General features: G+C 39.9%; 1 protein-coding gene across 8 annotated transcripts in view; it reads right to left on the bottom strand.

Annotated features, from left to right (window-relative positions):
* Positions 1-13,165, bottom strand: part of KIF16B (kinesin family member 16B) — a 301,238-nt gene that overhangs the window by 257,898 nt on the left and 30,175 nt on the right. For all 8 annotated transcript variants that reach the window (XM_041732317.1, XM_041732321.1, XM_041732315.1 and 5 more), the window contains one exon: positions 897-966. In XM_041732317.1, coding sequence (XP_041588251.1) covers positions 897-966 — 70 coding nt within the window. The remainder of the gene's footprint in view (positions 1-896; positions 967-13,165) is intronic.

Here is a 13,165-nt window from a genome sequence, read left to right on the forward strand (position 1 = left end):
CCAGTAGGGCCAGACAGAGCTAGAAGGTACCAGGATTGTGGTCAGAGAAGAAAGGAAGACATTCCACTGGCGAATGCCTCAGGCAAAGGAAGCCTATCAAATTATCCAGAGCATGGCCCAACTGGAAGATAGAAACATTCCCCAGGTTCTATCACTGGAGATCAAGTGTCTCTACTTTGAGACTGGATTTCAAAGTATCCAGTCCCTTGAGCCACAAATTAACAGAAATCCAACTAGAGATTGATCTGCACTTGGTCTTAGAGCAGCAGGCCTCAGAAACCCAAACCTGTAAGTTAATGAAAAATATAAGAGGACAGAGGGGTTGCATCCATAAAGCATATGATTTATTATTAATTTTACACCCTTATCCAGCCCCCACCCCACCAAGTGAAAAGTATTCGCAGTCCTTAACAAATTCACTGACCAAGGAAAAATACCAGGATATTTTAAGTGCAAAAGGAAGAAAATGCCATCCTAGAAAATTCTGTTTTTGTCAATGATCTCTTCCAGGGGAAAAAATATATATATCCATTTTTTAAAAATCTTTCATCCCCTGCGTTTTGAATAATAATACAAGCTTCTCTTGTAAAGTTTACAAAACATGATTATTTTCATTAAGAACGAAAACAAATCTAGGGCCAACGTTTACTTATGATTCATAGAATTCACCCAATTTCCAGGCTAAGGATCTTCCACAGGATATAGGATAACAATGCTGAGCCTGGGCTAAACCTATGAGTTCCCATACAAGGGCTCTGAGATCAAATGAAACCAGGGGACAGGAGAGGAGACAGAGCACCACCCTCTTGCCTCATGGACAATCTCTAGCCAACGGCAAGTTTATGTGGCCAATAAACCAAACGAGGCTCATGGAGGAAGGCCAGGTTGCTACTTGCCTTTAAGTTTGTGATGGTTGTTTTGCTTTTCTCCATTTGAATAATGAATTTGGCTTCCAAGTCCTTCTCCCTGCAACACAAATAATTCAGTACTAGTTAGGAGAGAAAAGATTGTTTTTAAAACATTTGTTTTATTTACTTTTTACATATGGGGGTTTGTTTTTAAATGGCATCTGAAGCACAATCTGTGATACCACTCCTCCCAAATCCTTACTAATATAAACACAAAGACACATAAAACAGATGTCACCATCAAAAAACTTAAGACTGACAAATAATGTGTTCTCAAAACCTGGAAGAATTTCTAACTGCAAGCCAAAAAGGAGTGTAAATTAAATGACAAAAACTGTGAAGGGCTGTGTGACTCATGAAAAAAGCACTGCTTGCTTGCTTCCTTGCTTTTCTTTCTCTTCTTTCTTCCTTTCTTTACTTATTTACTTATTTACTTAATTGATTGATTGTTACCTGGTTACAAAAAGACAGACACTTCCCCTCCACCCAGGATGAGAACCAAGAAGAAAACTGATATGAATGGTCACAAATAGGTACTGCTTTTAGAAGCAGCCAGGACACTGCCCCCTCCTACCACCTTCTCTCTATAAGCATTCAGAAACTGCAGTTCCTGGAAAACAGCAGAATTGGAAATCCACAGAACTCTTAAGAAGTATAGTTCTCAAAAATAAATGACCATGTATCTACACAGTGGAGTGGACTGTCACTGAAAAAGAATGAAGAAGGTCTCTATATACTGCTGGGGGTGGTAGCCAGGGTGTATTGTTAAAAGGGGAATGCAAAATGGAGAAAAATCTACCTAAAATGCTACCACTTTTACGTAAAGACAAAAAGGATAGCCTACTTATTTTTCAAAAGGCCAGCCAACTATGGGGAAAGAAGAAAACAAAAGTGGAGGAGACAGAGACAGAAGCTAGATTTCTACAAAAATATCCGAATCTGTAGATCATCTTTAGAATGATGAAAATAATTTATACCCAAAAAACAAGATTATGTTTTAAAGTGGTCTAAACACATCAGTGTTTAAAAAAAATTAAAAAAAAAAAAAGCTTGAAATGCAGGTGATATGTTCAGTGTTAAAAAATAAAATTAAAATTAAGTTAAAATGAAATGATCTAAAACAGAAAAGCTGAAGCAAATGAACCTAACTGTGCATCAGCACCACGGTGCAAGATGATCCCAATCATGACTGTATACTGAAATCTGACTGTAGAATGTAGTGGGATATAGTCCATGGTGGGGAAAAAAACTGAAGAAATCTTAAAGCACTTTCAGTAATCAAATTTCTGCTGGTAAAGTAAGTGTTGTCATTCAGTTATTTCTGTTTGTGTACTATGGGATAATACCTAAGTAATTATGGTTGTGACCTTGAGAACCAAGGTTTTTGAATGAAAGGAGATACAAATGTAAGATGGATGAGGTTAAGTAAAAACTCTGTGGTCATACATCTGAATGGAACTAGCATAAACTTTATCTGAAATTGGAAAGGAAACAGAAAGGACTCCCTTCCCAGTAGTCCAAGATGGTGGAGTAGATTATCTTAGTTTCATCTGGCCCCAAGAATTCAGCTAGAGAGCTATCAAATCATTGTGAACACCTGCAAACTCAACCAGAGATCTAAAAAACAGCTGCAACTCTGCAAATGGAAAAGCAACTACTTTCTGTATGAATGACAAGACAGAAAACTCACCTCAAGAAAGAGAACAGGAGGCAGTACCGAATGACAGGGACCTAATCAGTAAAGACAGAAAATGTCCTAACTAGAGTTCAGACTAATGATTATAAAGATAATAGCTGGGCTTGAGAAAAGCATAGAAGACACTAGAGAATCCCTTTCTGGAGAAACAACTAAAATCTAATCAAGTAGAAATCAAAAAGGCTATTAATGAGATGCAATCAAAAACGGAAGCTCTAAATGCTAGAATAAATGAAGGAGAGGAGAGAATTAGTGATATAGAAGATGAAGAATAAAGAAGCTGAGAAAGAGATAAACAACTACTGGATCATGAGGGGAGAATTCAAGAGATAAGTGATACCATAAAACGAAACAATATTAGAATAATTGAGATCCCAGAAAAAGAGGAAAAAGAGAGAAAGGGGCAGAAGGTATATTGGAGCGAATGACAGTGGAGGACTTCCCTGAGGAAGGAAACAGACATTCAAGGAGGCACAGAGAACACCCCTGAAACTCAGTAAAAAGAGGTCAAAACCCCAAAATATAATAGTGAAATTTCCAAATCTCAGAGACAAAAAGAAAATCCAAAAACAGCTAGGGGAGAAGAGGTCCATAACTTAAAAGGGTAGAAACACTAGATTGACAGCACACCAATCCACCAAGACCTGGCAGGCCAGAAAGGACTGGTATGATATATTCAGGATGCAAAATAATTTAAAAAAAATATGCACCCAAGAATACTTTATCCAGCTAGGCTGTTATTCAAAATAGAAGGAGGGATAAAAAACTTCCAGGACAAACAGAAACTAAAAGAATTTGTGATAACTAAACCAGTCCTGCAAGAAATATTAAAAGGGATATTTTAAGCAAAGTGAGAGCCAATAAGTAACTCAGACCAGAAAGGAAGAGAAACAATACACAGAAACAGTGATTCTACAGGAAATACAACGGCACTAAATTCCAATCTTTCAATAGTTACTCTCAATGTAAATGGTCTAAATGCTGCAATCAAAAGATATCAGATTGGATAAAAAAGCAAGACCCATCCATATGCTGTCTGAAGAGATTTGTTTTAGACCCCAAAACACTTCCAGATTGAAAGTGAGGGGGTAGAAAATCATTTATCATGCTAATGGACATCAAAAGAAAGCTGGGGTAGCAATCCTTATATCACACAAATTAGATTTGAAACTAAAGACTATAATAAGAGATGAGGAAGGACATCGTATCATAATTAAAGTGTCTATCCAAAAAGAAGATCTAACAATTATAAATATTTATGTCCCTAACATGGGAGCAGTCAGTTATATAAACCAATCAATAATAAAATTAAAGAAATACATCGATAATAATAGCGAGGGACTTTAACACCCCACTCACTGCAGAAGATCAACAAGGAAACCAGGGCTTTCAATGACACACTGGACCAGATGGACTTCATAACATTACATCCTCAAGCAACAAAATACACATTCTTCTTGAGTGCACATGGAACATTCTCTAGAATAGATCACATACTGGGTCACAAATTAGGTTTTAAACAGTACCAAAAGATTGAGATCATTGAGTTTCAATGCTTTGAAACTTGAACTCAAAGACAACAAGAAATTTGGAAAGAACTCAAATACATGGAGGTTAGAGCATCCTACTATAGAATGAATGGGTCAAATGGGAAATTAAGAATTTAAAAAATTCATGGAAATAAATGAAAATGAAAATACAACTGCTCAAAACCTTTGGGATGCAGCAAAGGCAGTCCTAAGAGGGAAGTATACAGCAATACAAGCCTTTCTCAAGAAACAAGATCTCAAATACATAACACCTAACTTTACACCTAAAGGAACTAGAGAAAGAACAGCAAATAAAGCCTTAACCTAGCAGAAGGGAATAAAGATTGGAGCAGAAATCAATGAAACCAACTAGGAAGAAACAGAAAACCTGAACAGACCTATAACCAGCAAGGAAATTGAAACAGTAATCAAAAATCTCCCAAAAACAAGATCCACGGCTGACTGGCTTCCCAGGGGAATTCTACCAAATGTTTAAAGAAGAATTAATACATATTCTTCTGAAGCTGTTTCAAAAAATAGAAATGAAAACTTCCAAACTCTATGAAGCCAGCATTACCTTGATCCCAAAACCAGACAAGATCTCACCAAAAAGGAGAATTACAGACCAATATCCCTGATGAACACAGATGCAAAAATTCATACCAAAATACTAGCCAATAGGATCCAACAGTACACTAAGAAGATTATTCACCACAAACAAGTGGGATTTATTCCTGGGCTGTAAGGGTGGTTCAACATCCACAAATCAATCACTGTGATACACTACATTAATAAAAGAACAAGAATCGTATAATCCTTTCAATAGGTGCAGAAAAAGCATTTGACAAAGTACAGTATCCTTGATTAAAACTCTTCACAGTGCAGGGTTAGAGAGAACACTGCTCAATATCATAAAAGCCATCTATGAAAAGCCCAAGGTGAATATCATTCTCAACGGGGAAACACCAAGAGCTTTTCCCCTAAGGTCAGGAACACAGCAGGGATGTCCACTATCATCACTGTTGTTCAATACACTACTAAAAGTCCGAGAGCCTCTGCAATCAGACAACAGAAAGAAATAAAAGGCATTCAAATCAGCAAAGAAGAAGTCAAAACTCTCCCTCTTTGTAGATGACAGAATACATGGAAAACCCAAAACTCCACCCCAGGATAGCTAGAACTCATACAGGAATTCAGTAAAGTGGCAGGATATAAAATCAATGCACAAAATTCAATTGCATTTCTTTATACTAATGAAACACAAGAATGAGAAACTAAGCAGTCAATTCCATTTACAATTGCACCAAAAACTGTAAAATACTTAGGAATAAACCTTACCAAAGAGGAAAAGGATCCTACTCAGAAAACTACAGAACGCTCATGAAAGAAATTGGGGAAGACACAAAGAAATGGAAAAACGTCCCATGCTCATGGATTGGAAGAATATTGGAAATGTCTAGGCTACCTAGAGCAATCTATACATTCAATGCAATCCCCATCAAAATACCATCAACTTTTCACAGAGCTGGAACAAATAACCCTAAAATTTATATGGAACCAGAAAAGACCCCAAATAGTCAAAGGAGTATTGAAAAAGAAAACCAAAGTAGGGGGCATCACAATTCTGGACTTTAAGCTCTATTACAAAGCTATAATCATCAAGACAGTATGGTATTGTCACAAAAACAAACATCACAGGAACAGAATACAGAACCCAAAAATAGAACCTCAACTCTATGGTCAACTAATCTTTGACAAAGCAGGAAAGAATATCAAATGGGAAAAAAAGGCAGCTTCTCAACCAACAAATGGTGCTGGGAAAACTGGACAGCCATATATGCAGAAGAATGAAACTGGACCATTTCCTCAGACTATATACAAAAATAGACTCAAAATCAATGAAAGAGCTAGAGACAGGAATCCGTTAAAATTCTAGAGGAAAACAACAGGCAGCAACGTCTGTGACCTCAGCCACAGCAACTTCTTGCTAGACATGTTTCCAAAGGCAGGGGGAACAAAGGCAAAAATGAACTATTGGGACTTCATCAAGACAAAAAGGTTTTGCACAGCAAAGGAAAGAGTTGACAAAACCAAAAGACAGAATGGGAGAAAACATTTCCAAATGTCTTATCAGACAAAAGGGTAGTATACAAAATCTATAAAGAACTTATTAAACTCAACACTCAAAGAACAAATAATGCAATCAAGAAATGGGCAGAAACATGAACAGACATTTCTCCAAAGACATACAAAAGGCCAACAGACACATGAAAACATCACTTGGCATCAGCCACAAATCAAAGCCACAAAGAGATGCTACCTCACACTAGTCGCAAAGTCTAAAATTAACAAGTCAGGAGAGATGTTGGTAAGAATGCGGAGAAAGGGGAACCCTCATACGCTGCTGGTGGGAATGCAAGCTGGTGCAGCCACTCTGGAAAATAGTATGGAGGTTCCCCAAGAGGCTGAAAACAGAGCTATCCTACAACCTAGTAATTGTACAACTGGGTATTTATCCCAAAGATACAAATGCAGTAATACAAAGGGGCACCTGCACCACAATATTTATAGCAGCAATGTCCACAATAGCCAAACTATGGAAAGAGTCCAGATGTCCACTGACAGATGAATGGATAAAGATGTCATTAAAAAAAGAAATCATTTGTGTGTGTGTGTGTGTGTGTGTACACACACACACACACACAACGGAATACTACTCAGCCATCAAAAAGAATGAAATCTTGCCATCTGCAACAACATGGAGGGAACTAGAGGTATTATGCTAAGCAGAAATATGTCAATCAGGGAAAGACAATTATCATACGCTCTCAACTCGTATGTGGACTTTAAGAAACAAAACAGAGGACCACAGGGAAGAGTGGAAAAAATAAAACAAGACAAAATAAGAGAGGGAGACAAACCATAAAAGACTCTTAATCACAGGAAACAAACTGAGGGTTACTGGAAGGGAGGGAGGTGGGGGAATGGGGTAATTGGGTGATGGACATTAAGGAGGTACGCAATATAATGAGCACTGGGTATTATATAAGACTGATGAATCACTGACCTCTACCTCTGAAACTAATAACTCATTATATGGTAACTAATTGAATTTAAATTTTAAAAAGAAAGTACTCCCAGGGATCCCTGGGTGGCTCAGCGGTTTAGCGCCTGCCTTTGGCCCAGGGCGCGATCCTAGAGTCCCAGGATCGAGTCCCGCGTTGGGCTCCCGGCATGGAGCCTGCTCCTCCCTCTGCCTGTGTCTCTGCCCCTCTCTCTCTCTCTCTCTATGTCTATCATAAACAAACAAATAAATCTTAAAAGAAGAAAAAGAAAGAAAGAACTCCCTAGCTTTGTCCCCTGAAAACGCCTAGAATCTTATGCCCAAATTATAGTCTCTAAATTCCATTTAGAGTCAGGGCTATTTGAAGAAAGAGTCAGTCCAAATATCTGAACTATCTCCTCACACAATAAAGCAGGATGCTAGCACACTGGAAGCAACCAGTTTGTTCAAGGTGTCCACAGACAATTTCTAACGTGGCTCCTGGTGATCCCTGTCTCCAAGTATTTGAGGTCCCTGTGTAAGCCTCTGCCCTGGAGAGTGGGCTGGACCTAGCAGCTCAGTGCTAACAAACACAACACTAAGTCCACAACAGTGATGGTCTGGTACTTCCCAGCTTAGATTATAAGATTCTGATTTCTGACTTGCTGGAACTCCTGTTTGTCTCTCTCTGAGTCCTGGCAATAGGGACAGCCAGTTGCCACACTGTGAGGCTTCAGGAGAGACTCACATGGCAAAGACCTGCGGCTTGCCAGTACTCCCAAGGGTGAGCCTGGGAGTGCCCCTCCCCAGCCAGGCTGGAAAGCCCTGGACTACAGCCTTGAGGCCCTGCGTGGGTCAGGGGACCCAAATAAACCCCACCCTGACTCCTGACTCGCAGAAACAGTGAGATAATAAATGTTGTCAGAAGCTCCTAAATTGTGTTACACAGTGAGAAATAACCAATATACGAGCCACGTCAAAAAGACTCAGGAGCCAACCTGAAATAAGTTCCCACCGGCTAAAGCTGAATAGCACAAAGAACGGTAACTGCAATAGACTGAAACACATGAAATACACATCAATTTATGAACTCATAAAAAAATAAAAACTGAATGGTTTCCTTTGGAGAGTCAAAAGAATCACCTCATTATTTTAAAAACTAGTAAACAGGGGCACCTGGGTGGCTCAGTCAGTTAAGCATCTGACTCTTGGTTTTGGCTCAGGTCATGATCTCAGGGTCCCGGAATCGAGCCCCGTGTCAGGCTCTATGCTCAGCAAAGAGTCTGCTTGAGGATTCTCTCTCCCATTCTCTCCCTCTGCCCCTCCCCCCACTCTTGCACAAATGCTCTCTCTCCCTAAAATAAATAAAATCTTAAAAAAAAATAAATGTGAAAACTCAAGTACTTGCCCTGCATTTCCTAAACAACCAAGTATTTTTAATTTTAACAGCTTCACCAAATAGTTGTTTGAAAAAGTTCCTCTTTTTAGAGTATTCGTCTTAATAAATGAAGAAGAAATGATAGAATTAGGATGTTAGAACTTTGTGACCCTGGTGTATTCATGGCTCCAGGCAGTGACAACTAGTGGCTGCTAACTCCAACACCAGGAGACAACCAGACATGCTGTCCATCAGAACTGAAAGACCAAACACCTGTGCTGCAGAAATCTTGCCCCTCCCCCACAGAAAAGGCCTGACTCTCATCTAGAGCTGATGCACAGTGAACACCAGGCAACACAGGGGGCAGGGGGAACACGTCAACAATGCCAGCAACACAATCAGCAAAATCCAGCTTCTGGGAAGGGTAGCAGGTAAGGGACCCAGTATATTCAATAACAAGAACAATAAATTGCAAAGATATAAAGATGAAAGGGGTACCTACAGATTGAAAAAAGGCTTTAAAGACCTATCAACCAACTGGATTTCAGTGCAAACAGAGGGCATTTTTAGAAATTATAAGATACGTAGGGAAATCTTAACACTGACTAAATGTCTGATATTATGGAATTATTACTACCATATTTGGTGTGATAATGGTATCCTGTTGATTTTAATGTCTTAACCTTTTAGAGACACACACTGAAGTATTTATAAATGAAATAATATGACATCTGGGATTTACTTTAAAATAACCCCAGGGTGAGGGAAGCAGGTATCCTGGCAACCTCAGGATAATCATCCAGAATAAATACCTGCTAGAACAATGAAACCCAAACAGTAAGTTGCAAACACCCAAGAACTACAGTGGATTCCCATGGCCTGATTGAACTTTTCCAAGCTAGTCTAGAGAAGTACAAGCCTGGATGAAGAGAACAGTGGCTCAAAAGACAGACAAATAAATGAGGTCCCCCCAACCCCCATGGGCACAGTGCCCAGATCTTGGGCAGCTCTATTTTGAACCCAAAAGTGAGAACTGCCTCAGGGATATCTCATGTTCATGTGGCCATAGAACAAATACCTTACAAAATTACCCCTTTCTTACAGCATGCAACTACCAAAAGTCATGTCCTGCCCGCAGCAGGAGAACTACACATTTAGTTTTATTAACACCACAGGCTGCCGCATCTCAATCCCTCTCATTCCCAATTGGGTCCTTTCTCAGTCACTAAACATTTCTAGATCTTTCACTTTAAAACCACTATTATCAACAAATACCTACTGGGAGCACACAACCATCCTGGGATGGAACACCAGAAGTGACTATTAATAGCTGCTCACACTACTTGTCAATTCTTACTTACAAAACATGAAGGAATGAGACTCACACTGTGCCCACTATTCATTGGAAGTCAGAGGTGAAGTAACTCCAAGGATCACGGCCCTATACCCCTGGAGCAGTGCTAGTTAAAGGGCCCCTCCACGTGATCATTTATTCTTCCCTGTTGAATGGCAGTATCTCCCTAGTGTTAACATCCACTCTAAAAATGCTAGAGAAGATAGTGACTGAAAGATTAGTATGTCAAATGAGCATCTATTAGCCACTTCTCAAGCCTGAAGATGCTTGGTGGGCTTCAAAGGGTTCACAACCTTAAAATTACACTCACTGCGATGTGGTGGGGGGAGGGGAAAGGTGGCAGGTTCACTCTTCTGAAGGTCCATAGCTTTCTTCACTTTCTCAAAGAGCCCTGTATCCCAAAAGATAGGAGCTCCAGCTCAGACTTTGTGTCTCAAAATATAGCCCAAGAAGAAGTAGCATCAGCAGCCCCAGGAACTTGTTGGAAATGAGGGATTTCAGAGGTAAGGGTGATCTGGCTGTGACATCTGTCACCCCATTGATTGCCAGGGTTGATTCAGCTGATCTGGCTGGCTAGACGGGTGTCCCCTTCCTCCCTTACCACTCCATGTGTGTCCCGCAAAGCTGTGCACTCAGTGGAAGAGGACAATCTTGCCCAACGGAGGAGGACCATTCTTCAGTCAAGGATATACAAGCAGCTGGATTCCTCTGCTAGAAACTCCAAATAAGCTCTCAAGAAATGAGGGATCTCAGGCTCCACCACAGACCTATTAAATAGGAATCTGCACTGTAACAAGAGCCCTTGAAGATTCCAATGAACGTGAAAGTTTGAAAAGCACTGCGCTGACATTATCTTAATATGACAGAGTGATAACTGGCCTTGTATTCACTCTCATGAGACACTCCATCACATTACATACTTCACACACTGGGAAACAAACTACGTTTGTACTTTGACCTTTAAGTCTTTGTAAAATCACATAGCAGAATATGGTTACAACCTAAATCAACTGACACTGTCTCCACTCTTGTCTCTGAAGTTGTACTGCAGCTTCTGACCCAAAACAACGAGTGTCTGACTTACTGGGATCTAAGACGTCATCTGAGTGTTACGACATCTAGGTTACCTCATTCCCAGCACCCTGCCAAACTATCAGCTTCTAGCCCTTTCTATACCCAGACTGTTTCCCAACATCAAGGTGATGTTGCTGCCACTAGCTTGAAGTCATTCTTAAAAATAATCAGGGTAAGGGAAGGAAAAAAAATAATCAGGCTAAGGAGGAAAAAAAAATAGCCTGGGGACAGAATCTTTAAAAACCCAGGGAGTAAGGGAAGAAAGGAGGAACCAGTTACAGAAAGTGAGGCATGGCTCAGGGAGATCTTAGCAAAGCTGTCTCAAGATGATGCTTCTCAGTTCCAATAAAGTCATTCAACAAGAGCTGGAATGATCTTCGAAGGAGGAACTAGAAAAAATACCACAGCACCATCACATGAGTTTGAGCACACTAAAAAACAATATCTCAATACATTTTCAGAAGCTATTTCATAGATTTTTGCAAGAAAGGGGATCTTCTGTGGATTGGGGGAAAAAATCTAGAAACCTGCAGAAGATTCAATGCAGCATTATTGAGAGATAAAAACCAGGGCTTACCTGATAATATTTATCTTCTGTGCTGAACAAGCTGCCGTTGAGTGGTAAAACTCAACAGCAGTTTGAGGACCAGCATGGGCTGCAAAAGCCCAAAAAGTTGGACAGGTGTGCAAAATGAGAATATCTTTTTTTAGATGTGACCATTCAGCAAGCTGAATATCTGAACAAAATCTACAATACATCTATACATCTGCTCCCCTTTATTCTAATGAGCTAATGAGCTCTCTTAACACAACGATTCAAAAATAAATACTGGAGAAAAACAAACATTTCATGTGAAAAATCCATACATTTAATCAAAGTGGCTACCCACTTTGGGTAAAGGACTCTTTACTGCCTGCAGCAAAGAAGATCTTAGGGGAAAACACAGAAGCTGGGTATCCCAGATCATGGTGACCTTTACACAGGTTTCTACAACTCTGGTTTGCTTGATACCCTTCTAGGAGAAGGCAAAGAATTTATTTCTGTGTCTAACAAAGAAAATCTGGGTGCCACGGTGGAGCTTTATATTCTTAATCATCTAATGAGCCCAGCCAGTAGAAAACCCTGTGAACTTGTCCTGGAAGTCACAAATAAAACGCATGCAGATGCAAATGGTAGGACACTCCGTATGAAGTCTGGTGGCTGGTGGAAATTGCTCAAGTGCCAAAAGCATGTGTTGATGAGTTTGAGTCTTATCAAAATTCAAAATATTTAACACCAACAAACAGATCCATATCTCCCTCAAGGCACTTAAAAGGCAGTAAGCCTTTGGAGCAGAAGGCCATTGACATAGAAATCACCGTAAATCCAGAGACTGGAGGGAGGGCTAAAGTCACGCAGTCAGAAACTGCAGGCAGGGCTGCCCGGAAAACATTTTAAGACTGTTGGTATTAATGTTCCTACAAGGCAGTTTCTTGCCTGTCAAAACCACATCAGATCTCTTGCTTGTGATGTCAAACCTCTTAGAGCCTTCATGCAGGATCTTTGATGAGTGGAAAGTGGGAAATCCTTCAGTGCCCTTGGTAAATTAGGCAGTTCTTTTTTTTTTTTCTTTTTCTTTTTCTTTTTTTTTTTTTATGATAGTCACACAGAGAGAGAGAGAGAGGCAGAGACACAGGCAGAGGGAGAAGCAGGCTCCATGCACCGGGAGCCCAACGTGGGATTCGATCCCGGGTCTCCAGGATCGTGCCCTGGGCCAAAGGCAGGCTCTAAACCGCTGCGCCACCCAGGGATCCCAAATTAGGCAGTTCTTTCACAAAGATTCAGGACAATCCAAGATGTGAAGTACAGCAGATATGCTTGAGGTGGATCACCTCACAGTGTCAGGAGATGGGCCATGTGCAAAGATGTTTCTGTTCCAGAAAGGAAATTTTACAAGCAACAATTTCCTAGATTGCTTCCTTCTTGAACCTAAAAACTAAAACTATAAGAAAAAGATGTATCTTTACTCCAAAAGTATTAGTATTTATAACAAAAATGCTAGATTTTAAGCCATATAGAGCAAATTTCACTCTAGTTACTAAAAATACCTATGGAAAAGCCACAGTAATCTCCACAAAGTGCTTATGATGGTTGGAATTATTAAATTTGGAACCAACCCTCTGGTGTATTCATCCCTTATAGA

This window comes from Vulpes lagopus, chromosome 18 (assembly GCF_018345385.1).
Source record: "Vulpes lagopus strain Blue_001 chromosome 18, ASM1834538v1, whole genome shotgun sequence".
NCBI classification, from domain to species: domain Eukaryota; kingdom Metazoa; phylum Chordata; class Mammalia; order Carnivora; family Canidae; genus Vulpes; species Vulpes lagopus.